The sequence below is a fragment of the Camelina sativa genome, chromosome 4, assembly GCF_030686135.1.
Source record: "Camelina sativa cultivar CO46 ecotype springtype chromosome 4, ASM3068613v1".
Lineage (NCBI taxonomy): Eukaryota > Viridiplantae > Streptophyta > Magnoliopsida > Brassicales > Brassicaceae > Camelina > Camelina sativa.
Genome location: NC_141883.1, coordinates 22,547,017 through 22,572,563, shown reverse-complemented (window position 1 = coordinate 22,572,563; position 25,547 = coordinate 22,547,017). Strand labels below are relative to the sequence as shown.

Here is a 25,547-nt window from a genome sequence, read left to right as displayed (position 1 = left end):
ACCTAAAATTTTATTAACTTTATGTATTAAATAGTAATTAAAATAATTAAATAAAAATGAAAGGAGAATTATATTTTAATCTAACATATTGATTTAAATTAGATAGATATATTTTAGAAAATTAATATTATCAAATAAGGAAATGATTGTGTTTGGTCGTAAGGATTGTAGAGAATTTAGTTGAGATTTGTTTGGATACAAAGATAAGAGAAGATGACACAAAAATAGACTTCAAAAATGTTAAGATAGATATATCAATACTGTATATATTAATAACATCTTTTTACTCAATTTAAACTAAAATTTACTTTGCATTTAGTATGTTCAATAGATATAAAATACATGATAAAAATATAGAAATATCTAACAAATAACTTTCTTTTCCAAATGAAATTAATCAAGAAGCAGAAAGAATTCTACTTCTAGAACACAAATGCATTTGAAGTCATCTGTATAATTCATTAAGATTAAAATATTTTATTGCTAAAACATTCAAATTATAATAATAAAAGTTTTAATCATGTGTGAGCATGCTGGTAATATATAAATATCAAAATTATTTATGCTACCTTTAGTTATCTAATTAATGAAATTAATTACACAGAGAATGAAGGAAGAGCATGAGTTTAGGCTCAAGAAGAAGTTATTCGAGAAATTCAAGCTATTGTCTCGTCCTTCTTGGAGGTGTTTGGTTTTAGAAGATATTGATGTTTTATAGATTATGTTAAAAGCGGACAAACTAACACATAATGTCCATGCTCAGCCACATTTTATTTTATACGTAATCAAGTTCTTTTTCCAATGTAAAAAATGTTTGTACATCTTGATTGTGCATCAAAAAATGAAGAGCTCTATATATTATGGGATACAGACTAAATATTTTAAAGTAGCCTTTTATATTAACAAAAAAATTCAGTTTAATGCTTAACTAATCAATATTCATTCATTTTAAGTGACTGAGAATACTTATTTAAAAATAAAACAAATAACAAACATAAGATAATTTATCAAAATAAAAAATATAAAATTTTAAATATTTTAATAAATCTAAGTTATCTCGCGCATCGCACGAGTCTAATTCTAGTTAATTAATGTGTATTAGAAAATATAGTTCGTTATTTTGATTTCTGGTTGTCAACTTACACAAAAAATATAGAGCATTAGTTTGATTTATTCATCTCTTCATTAGTTTGATTTATTAATTTCTTGCTTTGACATAGAACATTTTATTGCATATATTGATTTCTTTTTTTTTTGAATGAATGATAAACTTATTTGTTACACAATATATTGATTTTTTGACAACCTGAATTTGAATGTATAAGATTTTATAGCACAAACTTCAATGTCAAAACTGTTGGTTGATATGTTGGGTTCGATTGTTGTTGGACAAATCCTCTCTTTCGGAATTTATAAACTCCAAAAAATAGTTTGGGTGAGATTAACCATTTCATTGTTTTGACTCGAAACTATACACATGAATACATGATAATGGAGCATCATGAATTTGTGATGCATGGGATTGAATAGCCAACTAATTGGCCCGAATAAGCTAGGGAAATTCAAACCCACTTTACAATATAATCAATTGTATTTGTTTTCTTTCTTAGGAAACGCTCTTCTTGTTTCGAATAGTCGAGACTTTCGAATTAAGGCCATATATATATAGGGCCATAGCACCTCGTACCATCTATTTCATCAGTTTATCTTAATTTTGAGAAATTCACAAAAACTAACTTTTTTATTACCCCAAAAAGAAAAGGAGAAAAGCATAATATTATTATTACTTTCATATTTCCTATTTACTTTGGGTAATAATAACTAAAGTATAAACGTAATTTACGTACTTTGGAATTGACAAAGGAAAAAAGAAAGAAAGAAAGAAAAAAAAGTCTACGGGGTTTTCCTTCCGTCTCGCCGCCGTGACAGGGCTGAGGAGGAAGAAGAAGAAGATGAGGTCGAAGGCTGATGAATTGGACAGACCGAGAAAGAGAAGAAGAGTCATGGTCAGGCCCGATTCTAACAAGTCATGCGGGTTTGAGAATCTCACTGAGGATCTATTGATGGAGATACTGGTGAAGTTATCGGCGAAAGAGATGACGAGGTCGATGTGCGTGTCACAGCTCTGGTATAACGTAATCTCCTCCCGCTACTTTACCAACCTTTTCCTTGAATCACCATCATCCTCGAAACCACCACGTTTGCTCCTCTCTCTTGTGGACCATGAAGACCAGCGCAAGTATGCATTCCTCTCAACATCATCATCATCATCGCCGCAGCATGATCAGTCTGCCTCTGTAATAGACCAAGATCTGGACATGCCCGGACTCCGAGGCTACTTCGTGAATGCTCTTCGTGGCTTGCTCTGTGTCAGACTTGGGAGAAAATTGCGAATCTGTAACCTCACCACCAAGCAGCGCGTGACTTTGCCCATCATAACATCAACACTTTTGGCTGAACCTAATAATGACAACAATATTTGGAGCTTTTTTGGGCACGAATCTGTTTATGATGAATACAAAGTGCTGAGCATAGTTTGGGATGTGAGCAAGGAAGACGGGATAGTTAGATGTGAGCATCAGGTGTTGGTACTTGGTCCTGGAGCTTCTTGGAGAAGCCCTTATACTACTAGTACCATTCCTCCTCATCGTCCTTTCTCACAAGGTATCTCCATCAACGGTGTTTTGTACTACGGAGCTTGGACTGATGCAAATAGATGTGTGGTTGTGAGTTTTGACTTGATTTCTGAAGAGTTCAGTTTGATTGAATTACCCATTAAGGCTGGCATAGTCTGGCATACATATCGCTCTAACATTGTCAACTACCAAGGCAAGTTAGCTGTTTTTGATTACTCCCAACTTGCGTCTAATGCAACTGTGGACCTGTGGGTTATGGAGGATGAGGGGAAGATGAATTGGTCTAACAAGACTCTGGTCTTCCCCCTTTCCAGTATCAATTTTGTCCAAGGCGAGAGGTTGGGGATCCTAGGGACTGGCCGTTGCAGTGAGATTAGGCTGGCAAAGACAAATCTCTTATCTTTTCAACCGAGACCTTTTGTCATTTATGATTTGAACAGGAACCAAATAACAAGAAGCTTTGAAATAAGTCGACCACCATATCTTTGCTTTTTGGGAATAAACAAGGGTTTTCAAACCAATTTCTGGGAGGATGATATTGAGAGCATTTTGTATTTGGAGACCTAAATTATACCCTTGTAACTCAATCATATACACTTTTGCATAAGTTTGAACAATATCATTTTGAGCTCCTAAGATTAGATTGGTATTTATATTTTTCTTTACTAGATGAATATGGAAATGTTAAGGTGCAAGTTTTGTTTATGTTCTATATTTTTAACTCATATTTTTGAAAAAAGAACTCCTCTCCTCTTGTTTCTGTGTATACAATATTCAGTAAATTATTGGTGCAACTAAAGAACCAAAATTAAAATTAAATGGAATGAAACTTTTAAATTTGAACATTTGATAGCTTCTAATTTGCAACAAATCAATCTAACATATTAGTTTGGACAATACTAATCATATACATTCCCGTTTTTTAAACACAACATTATAAGATACTTACAAAACCATGTTTAAAATCTTAATTTGTAAAACAAGTCTTTATGGTACTTCCGGATTAATAGTATGTAGATATATGAATTTTTGGTTAAACATTAGATTAAACTACATCTACAAACCGAAAGACTCCAAATGTCTGACCGTTCCCAATGATGTGGATACAGTTAGAAACGATAAGCAGGACACACAATTGAACCTTTATAATGAGCAACTAGGAAATATCTCGAGCTTAAAGCACATTTCAACATAGAGAGTTTATTATTATGGATATGCTTTGTTAGATAAGAAAAAATAACCACAGGTTAATTTGTGTTTGAGCTCAAACTTTGCGCTGAGAGTATTCACTTGGTTGAATGTCAAAGCTTCTACTTTTGTTGCAGATCTTTGAGATAATCTGGTTCAACTTTTGATCTCTTTTAAGAATATACTGATACTCTCTGATGAATAAAATTATATTATTGTGTAGAGCTGTTTAGATGATTTCCTGCAGGTGTTGTTTAATTCATCAAAACTCTTTCCTTCACATGCATTCGTGGTTGTTAGGAGTTTGGTTAGTTGCTTAAGCTTTTCCGTTTTTTTTCTTCATCTCTGATGTTTTATATTTAGATAAGAAAACTGAGACACCAAATATAAATATAAATGTTTTACTTTGATATATTCGATTAATAATTTAATATTATGCAGTGAGACTATAATTTACAAAACTGAAATAATCACATTGAACTTATTATGAAAGATGTTGTCTACTATTTAAAATTTTAATATAAAAATGAGATGTATTATTTCTCTTAACTCTGTTGGTACATATTTTTAACGGGGTGTTAGCTTTGAAATGCTTTAAACTAAGCGTTTTTATTTGTTATGTTTTCATTAGATTTCATTTTAAAAGAGGTTTATATACCTTCAAGAGCTCACTTTAGCTTTTATACTTTTTTTCTTTGAATTTATATTTTCATTATGCTAATAAAGCTCTTAAAATATTCTATATAAAAAAATTTACTATCATCAATTTCACTTTTATTTTTTTTCTTTGTAATACTTGGAATCAACAATAAGTTAGAAGCAAAATTTGAAAAATTCCAAATTAATAATGCTATATCAACTATAGAAAAAATCTAAAAATATATATTTATTGTATATTTAATTTATTTTTGTTTTTCTTTCTACAAATTAAAAAACTATGTGTTATCCAAAAAATTTAAAATGATGAAGTCTATTATTTGTTTTAATATTGGTTATCTTTTAAAAATTATGTTTTTAATTAAAAAAACTGATATGGCAAGTTGAATGAGGTGTCAGCTTCATATTTCACCAAAATGCTGATGTGGCAGTGCTGGAGAGAAACTTCTTGTACTTTTATTGTATTGACTGATATAAAAAGTAGTAAAATTACGTAACATGTCTTTTTAACTTATTTTTTTTAACTTTAAATCTTTTTTCAAAAGCAAAAAAAAAAATCTTTTTAACTTTAAATAACAAACAAAAAAATGTTACACGTAACTAAAGAAATCGGTGGCGCCTTTCTTTTGTCCGTTTGAATAGCCGAACGTATACGGGTGAAAAGGTAACTGAGTAAAGCATCGATCATGGAGTGCCTCGCGCCACTTCCAAGCTGAGGCGTCTTATGTAAACGTGAACCTCAAAAATCTTCACGATTTGTTTTAGAGTAAAAGAATAAATATATTGAATCATACATGAAAAAGAAAACAGAGATTATGCAATAATTGTTTCATAATTCTCTCGGTTGTATGTCAATCGCTAAGCTCTAAAAATTTTCCGAGGAGATGGGAACATGCGGAGGAGTGAATCAAATAAGGCGGAGAAGAGGCGGATGAAAGAGGAGGAGACACGGCGGAGGAACGAAGGGTTGGAGGAGGGAGTTGGAGTAGAAGGCTGAAGGTAAGCACAAGCGGCTTGCTTTACAAGACGGTTGCGGATCCTGATGGTGGGACCTGATGCAGCATAGGTGACGGCAGGGGAATCGACGGTGGTAGAGGAGGATGGGAGAAGATCTTTGAGGGAGGTGTAATATGGGAGAGGATCATCTGAGGATTTGTTAACAGCAGAGACGAGCTCTAAGTCTAGGTTTTGTGAAACGTTTCTACGATGGAGAAGAGAAAGGTTCATCAAATTCTCAGCCTCCATTTTTGATAAAAGAGAGAGTGAGAAGATTTGGAAGTAATTTGGATATGAGCTAGCAAGTTTATATATCAATATCATGATCAATCATCACGTTATTTTTTTTTTTCCTTTTAAAAGTCAAAAAAGGACTATATTGTAAAGCTTGTTAATATAAATATTAACATCGGGACATTTTTTTTTTGCTTTTTCGAATTAAAAATATTTTATGTTGGATAAATTGAAAAGGAGCGATGTAGTAGTAGCAAACTAGCAATGCTAGATGGTTGGCAGCTGAACGCTCCCGTCGCTCCAGTCACGATTATTTTCTATAATTCAAAGCAAAACAGAGACAATATTTTATTTTATTTTGATTTTTAAAAACAAGTGTGTCTGCCTTTTGGTAGAAAATTGATTTTTCTTTTCTTTTCTCTCCTGTTTTATGTTAACGATTGAAAATACATAAGACACAAGCAATGTAATGTAAAGCTAATTCTTTCCACTACAAGCATTAATTATTATGTAATCTTTTTTTTTTCTCTAAAAAATAGGTTCCACTTTGAATAAGTCTCCACAAATGAAGACGATTAGACGGTTCATATATATGACGGAACGAGTTGAATAAAGTCAAAGCAAACATCACAAGAAAAGGGTCAAATAGGAGCGGCTTTGGTCCCATTCACATGAATAAATGTTTCATTGGTTCGCTTTTCCTTTCGTTATCACTTTGTCAATATTGATTCATCCTCCGATTATTATTCTCGATGTTCATTACAAGTTACAATCCATTCGAGTAGCGTTACGAAAATACTCTCACATGCTAATTCAACCCTTTTGCCCGACAATCGATAATATCCAAAGCCCACTTTTATTTTGTGATTGAGCCAAAACAAACGAATCTGGGCCTATCTGATTTATGTGACCACGACATGAGAGCATCAACAATAATCACTGCAAGTAAAAGATTTGGTTTTATTTTATATACTAGCTAGATTATCAGTAGGTGGATGTGTAAATTTGTAACTACTGTACTATTTCAATGAGATAAACAAAATGGTGTTTTTCAGATTCTTATGTATAAAATAGAAGTGGTAGTATTCTGGGATTTTGAGAACGTGTATGTCCCACAAATGTTCTACACTTTTTGGGAACATCATATAAACTGAATTTGTATGGTATAATGTTGAAATGGTTGGCATTGGTAATATGGATAAATTGAAGGTCTAACCAGAGGTAAATTATTTAACTGTTTCAAAATGTTTTTGTTAAATACAGAACCTCAAAACTTTTGGATCATTTTCCCGACTTGCGATTTACCAAGCGGTATTTTCATTTCTTTTGTTTTTTATTGTCTGAACTTCATTATATGAACTATGACTTGTAGAATAATCATAATGTCTGTTTGACAAAAAAAAGAAAAAAAAAAAGAATAGTCATAATGTGTAGAAACCAAGAACAGAACACAAGTGTTTTAACAAGAATAACTCTCTTATTAATTTTAAGGAAAATATCTCAAAACCTTAAGCTTACAACCTCATGAGGCTTACCACACCTTGGTAGCTCTATATATATAAAACTCACAAAGACACTTTTCCAAAACCAATTAGGAAATATAACTTATTTAGATAATTCTTATAACTCAAATATGTATATTTGAATCTCTCTCAAATATACTTAGCTTGGGCTTTAAGCTACTTCAAGCTTACTCCAACATAATGTCTTAGTTAAGGGCCATAGTTTCAAGTTTCAACCAAATGGTCAGGTATTCTAATGTCCTAATTAAGCAAGGCCCATAAGGGGGATAATTCAATGGGGCGATCACCAATCTAGTTTACAAAGAGAAAAAACTATATACCAATAGGATTAGGGTCTATCAATATTTTGTTTTGCTGTCACGGGTATCAGTGACGAACGTCGAACGACAGTAATAAGTGATAAGCCGAATGGAATACAGTTTTTTTTTGCTAAGCAGGTAAATATCATTAGATAAAATGAAAGTGTAGGTGTTACATAGTAGGAAACTTACAAAAAGTACCTTGCCGAAAAGAAAAAAAAAACATTTAATACATCCATGTTTCAATAAAGGAAATGAAGAGGATCCTTTCCTTTAGTTGAAAATAGTCATCAAATTTCTGAATTTCTTTAACTTTTACTCTTTGCTGAGATTGAGTTGGTGATGAGCCGTTGATGTCCCTGAAGATGGTGTGCGGTGGGATTATGATGTGGTTGTGGAAAAGATTATTCCTCTGCCGCCAAACACTAAATCAAGGCATTAACCAACAACAATCTTAGAGTCCGAAGGAAAGCAAAGTTGTTGGTATGAGCCCAAGCCAACATGAGCTCCACAAGGCTTGAGCAAACTGACAATGCAGAAATATGCAACCCTTTGTTTTGATAGAACCAAAACAAAGACAGCAGTCAATAGAGATATTCAGTCCACATGAAGAAAGCCTATTTTTGGTTGGGAGTCTGTTTTGATTTGCTAACCACAAATGAAAAGCATGTTTTGGGGTTGCACCTTTGAACCAAATCAGGTCAGCCCATGGTTTAATAGATTCCCTCGGCCGTAGAATTTCCCAAGTCTTACTAGATGAGAAGCCTCCATAGGGCTTGTTGTCAACATACCAGTCATATTCGTCATCCTCTGAGTGTCAGAAGGTAACCAGACGTTGGACAAGTGAATTTGATCATCCAATCATATTTGTTTATTGGATGTCAATCTGAGTGATAACTTAGCGATAACAATACTCCAGTAGTATATACTCCCTCTATTTCATAATATAAAATGTTTTAAAGAAATAATTTTGTTTCATTATAAAGGATATTTTCAGGTTTCCATGCAATTTTTAGATTAATTTCATATTTTATATTATGCAGTTTTGTTTATGATTGGTTAAACTTTTTTAAAATAGTCATGTAATTTCTTAATTTTGAAAAGGAGAGAGTATAAAACTAAAACACTGAGTTACATGTTTTTTTAATTCTGTTATTAATTTTTCTTGTTTCTAATAATTAAAAGATGCTAATAAATCAACGTTTAAAGTTTATATTTAAAACGTTAAAATCGATATTAGAGCCGTGATAGTACAAACATAATGTCATCAGCAAAATTTCATATTTGTCGTCAAACCAAAAACGAACAAAATAAACAGATTTTTTGTATGTTATTACTTATTAGTGACAAACAAAGCGAATATAATCCAAAACTAACAACAGAATAATGAAAAAGACAGCAAACAAATTCAAGATTACGAAATAGAAGTAGAGTGACTCTAAAACAATAGAAAAAGTTGAATCGAATACCAATCGCATAAGTCATAACTGTTGACTTCAAACGTACCTATTACAAATTACTTACATTATCAACCAAATGTTGAACGTGTTGAACGTGAGAGGTTCTTCAACGTTAACAATATTTTCGGGTTAACATAACTTTTATCAAACTAATCTATCACAGCTTCTAGTAATTAAGTTTAAGACAGAGAATGAGTATTTTGAGCAAAAGTTTTCGACTTCTAATGAGTATGAAATCCACTTCAAATGTACGTAAACATTAGCACTTTAATCGTTTCTTACATACGAAGATAGAATTTATCTTTTTAGACTCACAGGAGCGGATGTGACGTCACCATGTGATACAGCAAGGCATAGACCACCATCACCGCTTGTCCCACATTGTACCTCCGTGTTAAGTTAATTCACGTGCTTCTTAATTTTCCACGGACAAACTATTATTAATCGTTTCTCTGAAACTTTTGTTCTTATTATATTTTGTGTTTTTGTCCCTTTCGTTCGATGCACTTGATATATTTTCCCGTGATAGTTCTCAAATCGTTCTTCCCTTTTCAACTATTCTAATATATTTCTCTATATATGATTGAATCATGTTATATGTGCTCCGGCTGAAAATACCATAACCAACAAAATTTAACTTCTATTTGGTGAAACAATAGTAATTTGGAATATAGTGTATACGTATATTGTCATTACTGAATATATATATTGGCAACAATCAAATGCTACTAGACGAAACCTTCAAAATTCATTGATTCTTCGAATGCCGAACGTTAAAGGGTTCCTCAATGTGATTGATTTCAAAGAAATTATTCCAAACTCAAGAAAGAAAAACGTACGTATCTTTTAGAAGCTCTTTTATTTATTCTTAGAACAGCAATCCCAAAGACATACTTTAAGAGTAAAAGAACAACATAACTCCTAATCAAAAAAATAAAAGGAACTGTTAAACACATCCGGAAACTCATTGGGTGAGCCTAACTAGGAAAGCTCTCGCTCGCCATCTTCTAGATGCAACCTACAGCACTAGCTAGCTACTTTATTTGAAGCATTTGTGTGTTTGTAAATATACTCTTACAAAAGTATCATGATTAATTTTCTGATGTAGTAATATCACTTTTCATTATCGTATATACAACAATTTTTTCAATGGGTTTCACACATTAATTTTTTTGTTCACATATATAACTGATCACCTTAATGTATATTTCTGCGTTCCTCTGTTCTCATTTTTTCCGATTTTATTTATTTTTCTGCGTTTCTGGTTTTTGTAGCTTTACCTGACTGAAGTACCATAGTTGCTAGTCCATTCAACATTAAGACATTATAATAAGGAGTTAAAAAAAAATACATTTTTCAGTTGACTATATCGTGCTGGTACATGTTCATTCAATATATATTATTTCACGTGACCTGCTTACTCTAAATTTACCACTTTATGCTTACATTGTGTTTCTGCAATATGTAATTAAATTTTATAAAGTAAACCTTTTTGTCGACTTTTTCAGCAAAAACGAACAGGATATGTTTAGCTGCTGCAGTACAATGTACAAGATGCTACAGTATATGGGAATGGAACGTATATTAGTCCTAAAATATATAGTTGTCAAGAACGTTTATTTGCGTTAAATATAATTATTGACTTTTAATGCTCCTTTTATCAGTATGGTTCTGTGTTATACATATGTGCATTAATAAGTCACTACTTGTGTGTTGAAAGGAAAGCCATTAAAAATGTTATGTTATATATAACTGTTTGCCACTGTTAAAAGTGTAAGGTCACATAGTTTATAAGGGTCAACAAATATACATGTGGTCGATTACTCACACCTATTGTATCCAACGTGCTTTTATTTGGTCAATCGATTTTGTAACGTCGAAGTTCATGTTACGATTTATATTCTATTCAAGTTCTATATCAATCTATACGCAAAAAAAACACATACATAAAAACAATATCATTGATTATATTTATATTACGAATCACATATGTTCTGGAACTTCATGTAATTATGGAGAGAAAAGTATTCAGACGTAATTAGTTAAATTGGTGACAAAAGTAATTTGGAAAAAATGCCAAAAAAAACTCTATGTTGTTTTTATTTGGAAGTTTAATATCCAATAGTTTTGCATTGGAATAAGAATGACTCATGTATTTCTTTGATGCTTTTTAAAACATCATGTTATATTGATTTGTTGAATCAAACATCCGACTTAACAGACGTTAATTTGATTAACGGAATCTCTAAACCGGGTTAATTAAACCAAACACGTGGTTAATTGGTGTTAAATGAAAGACAATAATGCCCTTAGTTATCTCCCCCAAATCGATTTGAGATGACAAACCCTAAAAACTAAATTCTCCAATTTCTTTTCTTCTTCGTCGCCTTCCTTCTTCTGCCAACAACCAATGGATCGAGTGATGAGTCAAAGTTCTGGGTCTGATGCAAATTCAGGGAGACGTTCTGGGGGTCCTATCTGCAATTGTGGAAAAGCGATTATTGTTGTAAAATCGTGGACAAACGATAATCCAGGAAGAAGATTCTACAAATGTGCTGTTCATGGGTTCTTTGGTTGGGCAGATGAAGAAAAGCCGTGTGGTTGGCAGAAGATTAGCTTATTAGAAGCAAGAGATGAGCTTCGTCATCAGAAAGATGAAATCAAACTGCTTAAGGAATCTCTAAAAGCCATGAATGAACATGGTCTGAGTGGTGCGACGACGACGATGCATACTGGGTTAGTAAACAAATACGAGCAAGAGAAGAATCATCTTGAAAATGAAGTTATGGCAGCTACTGAGAGAGAGATAATGCTCCGACAGTTCATCGTGTTGTCTTGGAGAGGGTTCATTGTAGTAATTGGGATGATACTAGGATTGGGAAAGTAGAAGGCTATCTTGGGTTGTTGTTGTTGTTTGTTATTGTTGTTTTCGTTTAGTCTGTTGTATGGTTAATCTCTGTTTGATGTTATTTGCAATGGATATTTCCTAAAAATCAGTATCATTGATCCAAAAGAGCCGTTTAGTTTGAGAACATACAAGGATCCCACACCAAAAAAAAATCAAGGATCCCACCAAAAAATCATCCTAAGGACATCATTGTACCATCCTAATCAATCAGAACCTATAAGACATGAACTAGTTTTTTTTTAGGTTGCCAAACATCAAAGACTTTGTCAGTCCATGGAGACATAAAGAAAACAGGTGGTTTAGGAGCTTCATCTTTGTCTTTGCCATGAACTTTACCACGAGCTCTGAGACGACCTTTGCCTTCACCATTTTTAGTTCCAGGAGGACGTCCACGAGCACGTCCTCTACCAGCTGCTGGAGCACTTGAATGATGAGGTTCTTCTACGGATTGACTTTGAGAAACAGTTGGAGTGGACTGGGTTTGAGCTTGCTGCCACCTCTTTGGTGCATTGTGTATGCTCCATGGATCATCATTATCCTATGAAAACGCTAAAATGTCAAAAACAGAAAGTTGTAATAAAAGAGAAAGAATCAATAATCATACTTACCAGTCGCTTTCTTGGTCTCCCTTTTTTGCGTGTAGGAGCTGGTTGTACAGCCGGATTTTTGCAAGTGCCTTTATTATGACCTGGTTGCTTGCAATTTGTACAAGTTACGGTTTGTCCTTCCCTTGTAGCCTTAGACGGATTGGTTGATGATTCACTTGGTTCCTTTATCATAGCATACTTCTTAGGACGCCCACGCTTTTTCTTTTTGTCAGGCACTTCAATAGATCATTTATCTGTTCCAAGCCACAATCTTTCTCCATTCACAGGTTGAATGTTTTCTTTGTAGTTCGCTTGCCAAACAGTGGTCAGATAATGTCTATCGACATAGCTACAATGGAAAAATGATGGTCAGTTTTCTGGTTAAACAATGTATAACTTTAAACTGTAAATATCAAAACTTACTCTTCTGGATCAAGATTATGCTCGGTTATGACATAAATTGCATGGGGACAAGGTATTCCTGTGAGATTCCATTGGTTACAAGCACAACTCCTATGCAGAAGATTGACCACAAAGCTACCACTTCCTTCTAACACCTCGTAGACATTCTCACTACTTTTGAGAACTGAACAGAACTTTGCATGTTTGCGATTGGCCTCAACGATTGCCATGATGTGAGGTGGGAACTTAGTTTGGCACTTCCCAGTCTTATCACGTCTCTTCGAAATACGCTTCATTGCTTGTCTCCTAACATCCTCAAGCATATTTAAAATTGGCTTCTTCCTAGCATCTTTGATTGTTTTGTTGAAGCTCTCAGATAAATTATTGCAAACATCCTCACAACTAGAATGACCACTAAAGAAGGCTCTGCACCACGTCTTTGGTTCTGTTTTCAGCAAATCATCATGTGCAGCTTCATCATAAGCTTTCAGAGCTCTCATGTTAAACCGGTAATCTCATTCTACTCGACTATATGCAATTGTCCTGAAATAACCTTCATGGGAGTAGTCACCATGTGCCTTCTTCCAGTTTGCATATATGTGACGAGCACAATGCCTATGTTCTGCATTAGGAAGAAAGTCAACAACAGCATTAAGTAACCCCTTCTGCTTATCGGAAATCACAGTCAAACCACTCTCCAACCCCAAATCTAAATCCTTCTTCAGATTCTCAAAAAACCATGCCCATGAGTCATTGTCCTCCACTCTAACTACTGCCCAAGCAATAGGATAGATTCTATTATCTGCATCTCTCCCAACAGCCGCCAGGATCTCGCCTTTTAGTTCCCATTTCAAGAATGATCCAATGATGGGTCGACAACAAGACTTCCATGTTCTTCTTAAAACATCAAAACAAATGTAGAATTTGTCAAAATGTTGCTTACCAGACGCTTGAGGGATGATCACAATCGATGTGTATGTATCCGGATTTGACCTCTTCAATTTAGCCTCATAATCCCAGAGTTTCGCAAATTGTTCTTTTTGAGTTTCTATCACCATATCTAATGCCATTCTTCTTGCCTTTTGACATATCCACTTAGATACTGATAGTGTGTACCTCATCATTATCTCATCTTTGATATCAGTCCACCTCAATCCTGGTCTTCCTCTTGCTTCATCTCTGAACATCCTCGCAATAACTTCTTGTTTCAACATCTTAGCTTTCCCACTCTGACTATGGTTATGAGTATTAACATAAGTTTGAACTATCCACTTACTTGTGCGCCTATGAGCTGAGTAGTATATCTTCCACTTGCAATTCTCATGGCTACATATAGCGGCCAGCTTTGATGAACCCCATATACACAGCTTCACATCGTAGTTAGTCTTCAACACATACCGCAGAAGCTGATCCTTGACCTCTTCTCCACTGTGAAATTTCTGCAATAACCACAAATAAGGTTCTTTATCCTTGGTGTATTTAGCTCTTGATGTCACCCTTTCCTCTTCATCAAATGCATCCCATTCATCGTCTGTGTCCATCACATGATCTGGACGCTCGGCATCAAATCATTGCCTCTCAAATTCATCATCATCTGCATCTTCTTCCTCAACATCACATGTTGCTTCATTAACACATGTTGCTTCATCCCCACCCGCTGCTTCATCACCTTGTCTGCCATTGTTAATTTCTTCGAAAAAGGCTGAAAACCGAGGATCATCATGCCTTCCTTCTTCTACTGGATCTACCCCATCATCTTGCTGAACTTGTTCCTCATTGGTTCTTTGTTCACCATGGTGATCGGGTTCAGCATCATCTTCTACTCCGTCTTCCTCATCTGCAACATCTTCACCAACATCGTCATTTGTAAGAGGAAACGGTTCTGGTACAGAAACTCCATTGTCGATGTATATATCGACTTCACCACCAATAACAGCTTCACGACACAACTCCCTAATCCCACCATCTTTGTCTTTGCCAATTGATCTTGCTGAACTTATGTCCTCATGTGGAAGCTTATACCAAACGTCTTCGACTTCACCATACACTTCATTCTCTACGCAAAACTCGCTGAAAATAGACCATGTCATCAAATCGGGATCCACTAACATGTCTTTCGAATCTCCTCCTATGTAGTCGAATGATTGCTCATTGCTTGATACATCTCCTCTATAGTGTATTTTGCAATTCAAACACTCGAAAGCACTAGACACAACAAGAAGACATTCACGATTAGTACAAACAAACCCTTAAAAAACAAAAATCGAATTGAAATCTATGAACCCTAAAATAATAAAATCTATGAACCCTAAACTGATCTCGATTTCACCCACCCAATCAAAAATAATATAATCTATGAACGATTTCACCCACCCAATCGTTAATAATAGAATCTATGAACCCTAAAATTCCTAAAAATTGAAATCGGCTCCAAAATTGCAATCGACCGATAACCCAAAACCTAAAAACCTGAAATCGACATACCTCATCTCCGTGATACTCTCAGAATTCACGCCCAAAACACTGAACCCAATCAACAAAAACAAACGCCTTAACTCATCACTCGATCCATAAGTTGCTCAAAGAAGAACACACACGACAAAGAAGAAAAGAAATTGGGGAATTATGTTTTTAGGGTTTGAGCAAATCGATTTGGGGGAGATAACTAAGGGCATTATTGTCTTTCGTTTAACACCAATTAACCACGTGTTTGGTTTAATTAACCCGGTTTAGAGATTCCGTTAATCAAATTAACGTCTGTTAAGTTGGATGTTTGATTCAACAAATCAATATAACATGATGTTTTAAAAAACATCAAAGAAATACACGAGGCATTTTTATTCTAATGCAAAATCATTGGATATTAAATTTTCAAATAAAAATAACATGGGATTTTTTTTGGCATTTTTCCCAAAATTATTTTGATTTTTTCCCATCATGAATTTAAAGCAAGAAAGTCGGACCTCATTCCTGAAAAAAAAACACAGACAAAATTATTCAATTAGAGCAACGTGTAAATTTGGTTAGAGAAGATATGCATTATTAATAAATAAATATGCATCACATGATGTTGTAAATGAACTTTGAGCCACTTGAGCAATCACATGGCCTATCAATCAAAACCCAAATTAATTGAAAAGGAGAAGTCTATTGTGATATCAATCCACTGTTTTCTCATTTTTTTTCTCGTATAGGTTTTATATTTCAACGACATATGCATGCAACTTTAGTATTATTAGTTCTATAAATTAGAATTTGGATTTCAATAATTGTACAGGGAATATCATTAATCAACACACATACATTCACAAAATTCCATACCCATCGGCATTTTTCTATAAATACAAACATGTGTTAGCGGGCTCTGATTCATGTTTCTACGTTTACAGAGACGTATAATGTCGACGATACAAAAATACATTTCCACGTACTTATAGTAAAAACAAGACACATATATAATCAACTTTTAAATTAATTCTAAAACAATTTTTTTTTTTAATAAGAAAAGAAAAGGAAGGAAGAAGAAAGTCACAGAGATCGAACATGATTCTCCACTTTCCACTTCTTTGTCTTCTTCTTTCTCCTTCTTTACTTACTTAACCCATAAGCCATCGAACCCCAAAACACAAAAACACAAACAATGTCTTCTTCTCCTCTCTTCTTCTTGTTCCTTATCTTCTTCCTCTCCATCGTCTCCGCCGTCAAATTACCTCTCTCTCCCTTCTCCCACTCCGACCACTCACTTCCTAAAGACCCTTACCTCTCCCTCCGCCGCCTCGCCGACTCATCGATAGCTAGAGCTTATAAGCTCAAACATGGCACATCCGTTAAACCCGACGAAGACGCTCTCTCCTCCGCCTCCACAGCCTCCGCCGCAACCGTCGTGAAATCCCCACTTTCTGCTAAAAGCTACGGCGGATACTCAGTCTCCCTGAGCTTCGGCACGCCGTCTCAAACAATCCCGTTCGTTTTCGATACCGGAAGCAGTCTCGTTTGGTTCCCTTGTACCTCGAGGTACCTCTGCTCCGGCTGCGGTTTCTCGGGTTTGGATCCGACCCGAATCCCTAGATTCATCCCCAAGAACTCTTCCTCTTCCCGGGTCATCGGGTGTCAGAATCCGAAATGCCAGTTTCTATACGGAGCCAATCTCAAATGCAGAGGATGCGACCCGAATACCCGAAACTGCACCGTCCTTTGTCCGCCGTACATTCTCCAATACGGATTAGGATCAACGGCTGGAGTTTTATTATCCGAAACACTTGATTTCCCGGATCTAACCGTACCCAATTTCGTAGTCGGATGCTCAATTCTCTCGACCCGACAACCCGCTGGCATCGCCGGGTTTGGACGAGGACCCGAGTCGCTTCCTTCTCAGATGAAACTCAAAAGATTCTCTCACTGTTTGGTTTCTCGCCGGTACGACGACACCAACGTAACCACAAATCTTGATCTCGATACCGGGTCGGGTCATAACTCCGGGTCGAAAACCCCGGGTCTTAGCTACACGCCGTTTCGGAAAAACCCCAAAGTCTCAAACGCAGCGTTTCTCGAGTACTACTACCTCAATCTCCGGCGAATCTACGTCGGGAAGAAGCAGGTGAAGATCCCGTACAAGTTTCTCGTGCCGGGAAGAAACGGTAACGGAGGATCCATCGTTGATTCCGGATCCACATTCACGTTCATGGAGCGACCCGTGTTTAGCCCCGTCGCCGAAGAATTCGCGGCGCAGTTGTCGAACTACACACGCGAAAAAGACGTGGAGAAGGTCACCGGACTCGGACCGTGTTTTAACATCGCCGGGAAAGGAGACGTGGAGATCCCGGAGCTGATTTTTGTGTTTAAAGGTGGAGCGAAGATGGAGTTGCCGTTAGCTAATTTCTTCACGTTCGTTGGGAGCACTGATACTGTTTGTCTCACGGTGGTTTCCGATAACACTGTGAATCCCTCCGGCGGGACTGGTCCGGCGATTATACTGGGGAGTTTTCAGCAGCAGAACTATTTGGTTGAATACGATTTGGAGAATGACAGGTTTGGGTTCGCCAAGAAGAGGTGTAGCCCTTGAGTTTCCAGGGGTAAATTCGGAAATTTACTTTTATGAAGATCAATTTTTATGATTTTTTTTCCTTTTTTCTAAATAAAGAATAGAGGGTGTTTAAAATGTTTATAAATTGTGACAAAAATATGTAAGAGTAGTAAAAATAAAATTTAACTGTTTTTTTTTCATATGCTAAAATTGTCGACGCTGGACATTATTGTCAAATAATAGTGATGCACACGTCGATGTCCATTGATCAAAAATAACGAAACAACCACTAATTTATTCACTAATTATATAATTGTATAGTTTTTTTAATAAATTTTATTCATGTGAAACAAAACATGTAAGTACATATCCACGTCTACTAAAGGTCCAAAAGTAAAACCTTTTTTGTCCATTTAATAAAAGTTCGAATAAAACAGGAATTAGTAGCTTGGAATGTATAACCCATTTTCACAAAATGTTTTAGATGACAATTCAGGCAACTATATAGTAGAATCGGTTCACAAAATGTTCGGTTTAATGAAAAATTGGAGAATTGTAAAAGGAGGCAATAAGCAATGCACGAATAAAACAAATACTTTTTCTTATTCTTTTGTCAAATATTTGTAAAGCAATGGCACCTTCCTAATCCTAATCATGCCATGCCATGCCAGCTCACGAAAAGTGCATAGATTAAGATATTTTGTAAAGACCAAACCTAATTAATGAGGTTCCGATCGGTTTCATTGTCCTGGCGCGCGCGATCAGTGTAATTTTTGTTTGGTCAGTGTAATGAATGAATCAATGGGACCTTATTTTGTTTTTCATTGTCAACAAGTGTAATCAACGTGATTAAGAAGATTACATTTTGGAATAATGTAACCGTTGCACTTAGTTGCGGCCGACCGACTAAAAAAAAAAAGTGGTACACACTATTAGCCAAAATGCAGCTGGATGGATCTCCTTCAATCTGAAAAAACTGCTGGTCCAAAGAAATAGAAGATAAGCTTACACAGACCATGACCATTTTCATAAAATCTGCCATAAATAAAAGTTCATAGTTTCTAACAAAAAAAAGTGCAGCATCATCAATCTATATTATCTTTCCATTTACTCACTTGCATATGCATACATATTTAAAATTTTAAATTCAACAAGATGATATTGATAGATATACACACTAGTACAACAAACCACTAACCTATTAATTCTGATTAAGAAAAAAATAATCGAAAGGCCACATTTTATTTATATAAGTATCGGATAACAAACTGTTTTTTACTGAGAAACTTATAATCCTACAAACCTGTATCTATCTATAAAAAAAAAAGGTTCGGAGCACATTTTTATTTTAAAATCCTTTTTTCAGATATTACAAACCATATTTTATGCATGCAAGCATCGTGCAATTTTATAAGATACAATACATTAATTTTGTTAATATGTTTTGAATTATGTAGCAGGAGATGTTGATTGATATTTGATATCATATTAATCAATCGCAAAAAGGAAAATAATGATCCCATAAAAGCAAACTAGAAAGTTTTACCTGGAAACTGTCTTTATACCGTTAATGGGCCTTAACTTGTGGGCTTCTTCCGTTATGTTTGAGTTTAACCAAACAAGCCCAAAACTTGACGCGCGCGGACGCGGAGGATCATACAAGCGAAACGGTCGACCAAGGGTTTCCTCTTTCTGATCAGATCCAATCGTCGCCGGCGCATTTCTCCGGCATTCTCTAATTAGATACTTACAAGAATCAATCGTCAACAGTCTTCTCTCGCTTCTCATCCTTTAAAAAAAAAAAAAAAAATTAGTAGCAAATTTAATAATTACCAACCGGTCCAACCTACGTTCTCCTTTGAACATTGTTGGTTTTGAAATTCCGTAAAATTTGAAAACATGAACAATGTAATGATTCTAATATTCGTATTTTTTTTGGCTTTTGAGATTGTTTTTGTGCATAGGGCTTGTTCTCAGTTTGCTCATTTACCTCACAATTCAAGTTAGTTTTGAGCTCATGCCACTTGATTGATTAATGATTGAGATCTTTATCTGTTGTATGTGGTTAAATCATGTGCACGCTGTCTCAAGATGAGCCTAAATCCAGTATTCAGATTAATGATAATACATAAGGTACCATAATGATTCTAGCAAATAATTAGAAAATTTTGTTTCGATGTTTGGTATGTGCATGATTGTTAGCTGGTATACTACAGAAATTGACTTGTAGGAAATTTATTTTGTTACAAGTAACCAAGCAGTTCTTGATTTTTGTTGGGGGCTTTTATTATTTGAGAACAAATTTTGGTATGATTGTGAGTATACTTGTTTGCATAGTGATTTATCTTCGAAAGGATAGATGGCCCATGAAATTCAAATTCCAACGGATGCTCACTGCATACGCTAGATCTCTTCGACATTATGGATTCACATATTTATCCGATGATATGATATAATAAGATACTTGTGCGGCTCTGCTAGCTTAAACCCTTGGAAAATCTAGGGAACAAGGTGATGAAGAATATATCCCACAGTTTTAGATTCTTAAAAGGAACACTCAAATATATTTGAAACAAAACGAACCTTTTTTTAAGATTGTGGGATCAATAAGTCATGTTGTTATGCAAGGCAAAGAAATAGTTTTGTGAATAAAGAAACATGTTGTGAATAAAGGTCATAACATTAGATTAAGAAGGCTGTCATGTCAAAGTTAGGACAACTTTTTCTCCATTCCTCCTTTAATCTTTATAGTTTATCTCTTTCTTTCTTAAAGTTAGGCGCCATCCAAAGGAGAATTATGCCTTAAGACTATTAGAAAAAAGATGACTAGCTACACCAAGGATTGGTGAATACATGGTCACACATGCCAAGTATACTATTGTATACTCAACTACAAAAAGTATATGTATTACATGATCACATGCATGAACTATATGACGTTATGTGGTCAACATCATAGACATATAATTCAGTACACCGGTCAATTGACTCCGGTGAAGACCGACGTTGATTCCGGCGAAGACCGACGTTGACTCCGGCGTTGACCAACACTTAAAAAAATCTAAATTAAAAAATAATTATTATAGTAAATTATTTATGGGTTTTCATGATTAAAAGAAATTTTCTATTCAATATCCAAATATTTTATATATATATATCTAATATATTCATTCTTATAATTAATTACTTTTTATTTTTCAAGCTAAAGTAAATAGTTAAATAAAAGTCATTTATAATTATTTTCAAGATAAAAAAAAATCATTTATAATAATCTTCAAGATATAAAATCATTTATAATGATTTTCAAGATATAAAACAATTTATAATTATTTTCAAGATATTGAATTATCTTTAGATATTGAATTTATAATTATCTTTAGATATTGAATTAACATATAAACAACAACAAAAAAAAATTCACAATATTTACTTTTAACATATGAACATTTTTATTTTTACCCTTTTTTACACAATTACAATATGTTAAATTAATTTTTAGAAATTTTTTTAGGGTTTGGGTTCTCTATTTTACATTTAAGATATATTTAGGAAATATATAAAAAATATTTAGATATTGAATTGAACATTTTTTAATTAATAAAAACCATAAATGATTTAATATAATAATTTCTTATTTTTAATTTTTAATTTTAGAAATTTTTTTTGGTCAACGCCGGAGTCAACACCAGTCTAATCAGTGTACCAGATTGTATGTCTATGGTGTTGAATACATGACGTCATATAGTTCATGCATGTGACCATGTAATACATATATTTCGTATAGTTGAGTATACAATAATATAATTGGTATGTGTGACCATGTATTCACCTATATTTCATATTGCTATATTGCTAGCCATCTCTTTTCCTAAATTATTCCCATATATCTCTCTTTCTCTTTGCTACTTCTATTCTTTTTTTCCCCCACATGGCCACACCCACGAGAATAAAGATGCTTATTTTGAATGAGAGCTAAAAACCAAATTGGAGTCCCTTTTGAGTATATATATAATCCCATATAGTATTTGTTTTCTATATACTTGATTTTGTGATAAGAGTGCCTTAATTTAATATTATTTTAAGGATAAGAGTGTCTTATTTTAATATTATTTTAAGGAATTCTAGACGCACTCTTCTATTGTATGTGTGTTTCCATGAAAACGCCTGGAAAAGGGTTTGATTTGATAGAAACCACTGGGCAAAGTCATGCAGAAAAGACACACAAAAACCACGTATGAGTTTTAAAATTCATGCAAGATCTAAAACCAGTTTCTCACTTTAACTCAACACAAGCAATATATACACCTTACTTTTTTTTTTTAAGATATTCTGGTGCAAACAATTTGTATAAGGCCAAATTCATTCAAAAGCTGATATTACATTAACTCAAATGTTTATAAAGTGAGATGGAGAGACTCTCTTAGGATTTCCGATGTATCTTTCTTGCGAACATAAGTGCTTTAGAATCATCTGGGATCTGGTCTTGGTTAAAGTGTTCACATTTTGACCATCCTGGTCACACACTTTCTTGAAAGGGTAGGTTTACACAAATGAATTTCCCTTCTTTATTTTGTGACAGAAGCTGGATGTTTCTGTCGAACCAAACAAAGTTAGTTGATTTTGATTAATTAGAGGAGAATTGATTGGGTGTGCCAGAAGAAACCATCTATATTCCTTTGCTTTCTTTCGTTCAAAACACTTTTGCATTCAAATGATTTTGGTCTCACCTTTGTGTGTCTTTTGGAGTTTATGCTCATAAACAAAGCCTTTCCTTTTCTTTTTTTTTCCCCCTAATAAACGCGTAATGCGTGAAAGAAACAATTAGCGAGTTTGTATTTGTTTTCTAATTTTGTTTGTTGTTTGATCCTACAAGCTAGTTTCAGTTTAATGTAAAACAAGCAAATTATACTCAGTGAGTAATTTTAAAAATCTGATGCAAAATATTCTGTGTAGGTAAAAGGCTAAACTCTTCAAAAGTTGATGTCCACATTTGCTAAAACTTTAGCAAGTGGGCTGGAGAGATGGGTTGATTTCACATTCTGTTCTTCTCGTAAACGCAAGCGCTTTAGAAACAGCTGGGGTCTGATCCTTGTTAAAGCATTCACATTTGACTGTTCTGGTCATATACACTTTCTTGAAAGGACTGGTTTATGCAAATGGATTTTTCTTTTGTGGTAGAAGTTGAATCTTAGTTAGGGCAAACAAAGTTTGCTAATTTTATTTAAAGGAGAAAAGGGTTTTTGATTGGGTGTGCCTGAAGCAACCATATATTCCTTGGCTCTCATCATTCAGAAACACTTTTGCGTTCAAATGATTTATGGTCTCCCTTTGGATCTCTCTTTTGAGTCTAAGCTAATAAACAAAGCTCCTTTCCTTCCTTTTTTTCCTGTCTCAAACGTAGACAGTGAGGAAGAAACAGTTTGTGAGTTTGTGTTTATTCTCGCAACTTTCCTCTTTGGTCCCACAATTAATTCCTTTGTAACTAAGCATTTATGCACATATATGTGATCTACTTGGATTAACCTCATGAAGACCCGTAATATCAACCAAGGGCATTTAGAAAACTAATATATTCCCAGCTGTTGGTCTATGTGTTCTGACTTCTGATACATTAACGAGCTGAATACTTAGTGTCCTATTAGCATCTATGATAAATAGAAGAATAAATCTCTCTTGTATATGGTGACCTTATGTACATGATAATTTTGTGTCCTCTTATGTTCCATATATTCATGTTTTTTTGGGGTCATAACTTGGACTTATTTGACCAAAAAATGCATATGCTTTTCCTTAATATAATGATTATAAGATCATTTCTCTCTTTGTTTTATGGCATAACATTCTCATATTTTCCCCATTTTGAGTTGATACATGTATGCATGGGTAATTGATACTTTAGCTTCTTTTGTAGAAGCATTGGGTGAGTAAGTGAGTGTCATAGTACCTGTTGCAGAGAATAGTGGCTTTCAGGTGAAGGCTTACATAAAAACAAGTAAAAAGCTGAAAAAAGATGATTGGGGAATGAAAGGAAGATTTCTTGTTTCTTGTGAGAGGATATTGTAATTTTTATTCTCTATTCTTCAATTCACCACAAGAAGAGATCATTTGTTAACTAATAAATGTGTCTTTTAAGCCATACATATCTGTAGTGGGAATATAGCTTATATGATTCTCTTATCAAAGTGTATAAATCTTATTGAAGATTCCTAGGCAAGTTGAACGGTGGTGCATTTTTCTCTTCTTTCTATGCAGTGGCATGCTTCATGTGAGAGAGAGAGAGAGATAGATATGTTTTCATCAAAGTAGAAGTCTAATAGGTAAAGCTCCTTGTACCAATTACTGCAATGATCTCACGTTTGAATAATCCATACGCGGAATCATTTCTTTATGTTCACTGACTGTAGCATATTCCTTAATCACTGTTTTGATTATAGGACTTTCCTTGAACTTATAATGCCTTTGTGATTTTTCTCAATGGATTCTTCAAAGATTTAACAACAGGCATCTGCATCTGTTTAGCTTTGTGTGCGTATATATATCTAGTGTTACCAAGTTAAGATAAAATATATATATACATGGCTTGAGATGTTCGTTAGTGGTATGAGAATCAAACTTTTGTTATCTCTTATGTTGCAATTTAAAAATAATTTATGCACAGTACTGCTTCTATGAATAAATATATCTTGTGTTTCGTATGAATAGAAAGACAGTATATATCTTGTGCGTTCTTGTTCTTGAATAACTCATTTTCTTTTATTATGATTGGTGTGAGTTCCTGTTACTGATCTGAAACTCTGATTTCATTAGGCACTTGAAAATGATTGGTCGTGTTGATAGCAGATACAATCAAAGACTGTCCCCACCAAGAGACTGCCTTATGCGCTTTCTTTTTAGTCTTTTCCTTGTTCGAAACACCTTCGTTTCTTCTTCTCTCTCGTTTTAAAAATGAGATATATGGTCCAAAAGCTACACACTTTTATGAAAGTATTGAAAGGAAAGTGAATGATGCATATATATAGTGTCTGTGATGGGTCAGATGGTTTGATTTGCTTTTTAGTGTTTTGATATTTTTAGGGGGTTGAGTTTCTAAAAACCATGCCAAAATTCAAAAAAGATACAAAGACCAAGCTAGTGATCCTTCTCTGTACATGTTTTCCATTAGGAAACTAAATTACATGTCTGATTTTCAAAAATCATTCTATGTGCTCCTAAGTTGGCTGGGGAAACGTATATACTATTCAACATTTTTCGTTTACAATAAAATTGGTTACTAGTCTTTGATACCGGTCAAACCAATGATTTGTGGTTATCTTTTGGAACTGAAATTTTTGTATTGAAAATGAGGTAGCATTTCTATTCATTAGAATCATAAGTATTTACATGTTAGCACTTACTACAATATGTTTACTTGAGTAAAACTAAAAATATTCTTAGATTTGTTAAGACATACTCCCTCCGTTTCATAATATATGATGTTTTAGAGGTTTTTGATTGTTTCATAATATAAAATATTTTCAATTTTTTAGGCAATTTTTAGACTAATTTTATATTTTCATATCATTTATTTATGCAGTCTTGTTTTTGATTGGTTAAACTTTAAAAAAATAAATATTTTTTATTATGCGTGTTTGGGC

At 34.1% G+C, this 25,547-nt stretch overlaps 3 protein-coding genes and 2 pseudogenes across 3 annotated transcripts; 3 read left to right on the top strand and 2 right to left on the bottom strand.

Moving 5' to 3' along the window:
• Window positions 1-1,880: 1,880 nt before the first annotated feature.
• Window positions 1,881-3,272, top strand: LOC104781096 (putative F-box protein At3g52320 pseudogene; annotated as a pseudogene).
• Window positions 3,273-4,915: 1,643 nt separating this feature from the next.
• Window positions 4,916-5,745, bottom strand: LOC104781095 (uncharacterized). The gene has a single exon (XM_010505691.3). It carries the CDS (start codon window positions 5,724-5,726, stop codon window positions 5,340-5,342), a length of 387 nt encoding a protein of 128 aa, XP_010503993.1. The 5' UTR covers window positions 5,727-5,745; the 3' UTR covers window positions 4,916-5,339.
• Window positions 5,746-11,403: 5,658 nt separating this feature from the next.
• Window positions 11,404-11,880, top strand: LOC109132525 (uncharacterized). Its single transcript, XM_019244169.1, has one exon. It carries the CDS (start codon window positions 11,404-11,406, stop codon window positions 11,878-11,880), a length of 477 nt encoding a protein of 158 aa, XP_019099714.1.
• Window positions 11,881-12,115: 235 nt separating this feature from the next.
• LOC147946094 (uncharacterized) lies at window positions 12,116-15,052 on the bottom strand (annotated as a pseudogene).
• Window positions 15,053-16,204: 1,152 nt separating this feature from the next.
• LOC104781094 (putative aspartyl protease At4g16563) lies at window positions 16,205-18,113 on the top strand. The gene has a single exon (XM_010505689.3). It carries the CDS (start codon window positions 16,531-16,533, stop codon window positions 17,950-17,952), a length of 1,422 nt encoding a protein of 473 aa, XP_010503991.1. The 5' UTR covers window positions 16,205-16,530; the 3' UTR covers window positions 17,953-18,113.
• Window positions 18,114-25,547: the final 7,434 nt, after the last annotated feature.

Bases quoted from the DNA above. Each gene is read 5' to 3' on its own strand.
- LOC104781095 (XM_010505691.3), bottom strand. From the start codon at position 5,726: ATGGAGGCTGAGAATTTGATGAACCTTTCTCTTCTCCATCGTAGAAAC.
- LOC109132525 (XM_019244169.1), top strand. From the start codon at position 11,404: ATGGATCGAGTGATGAGTCAAAGTTCTGGGTCTGATGCAAATTCAGGG.
- LOC104781094 (XM_010505689.3), top strand. From the start codon at position 16,531: ATGTCTTCTTCTCCTCTCTTCTTCTTGTTCCTTATCTTCTTCCTCTCC.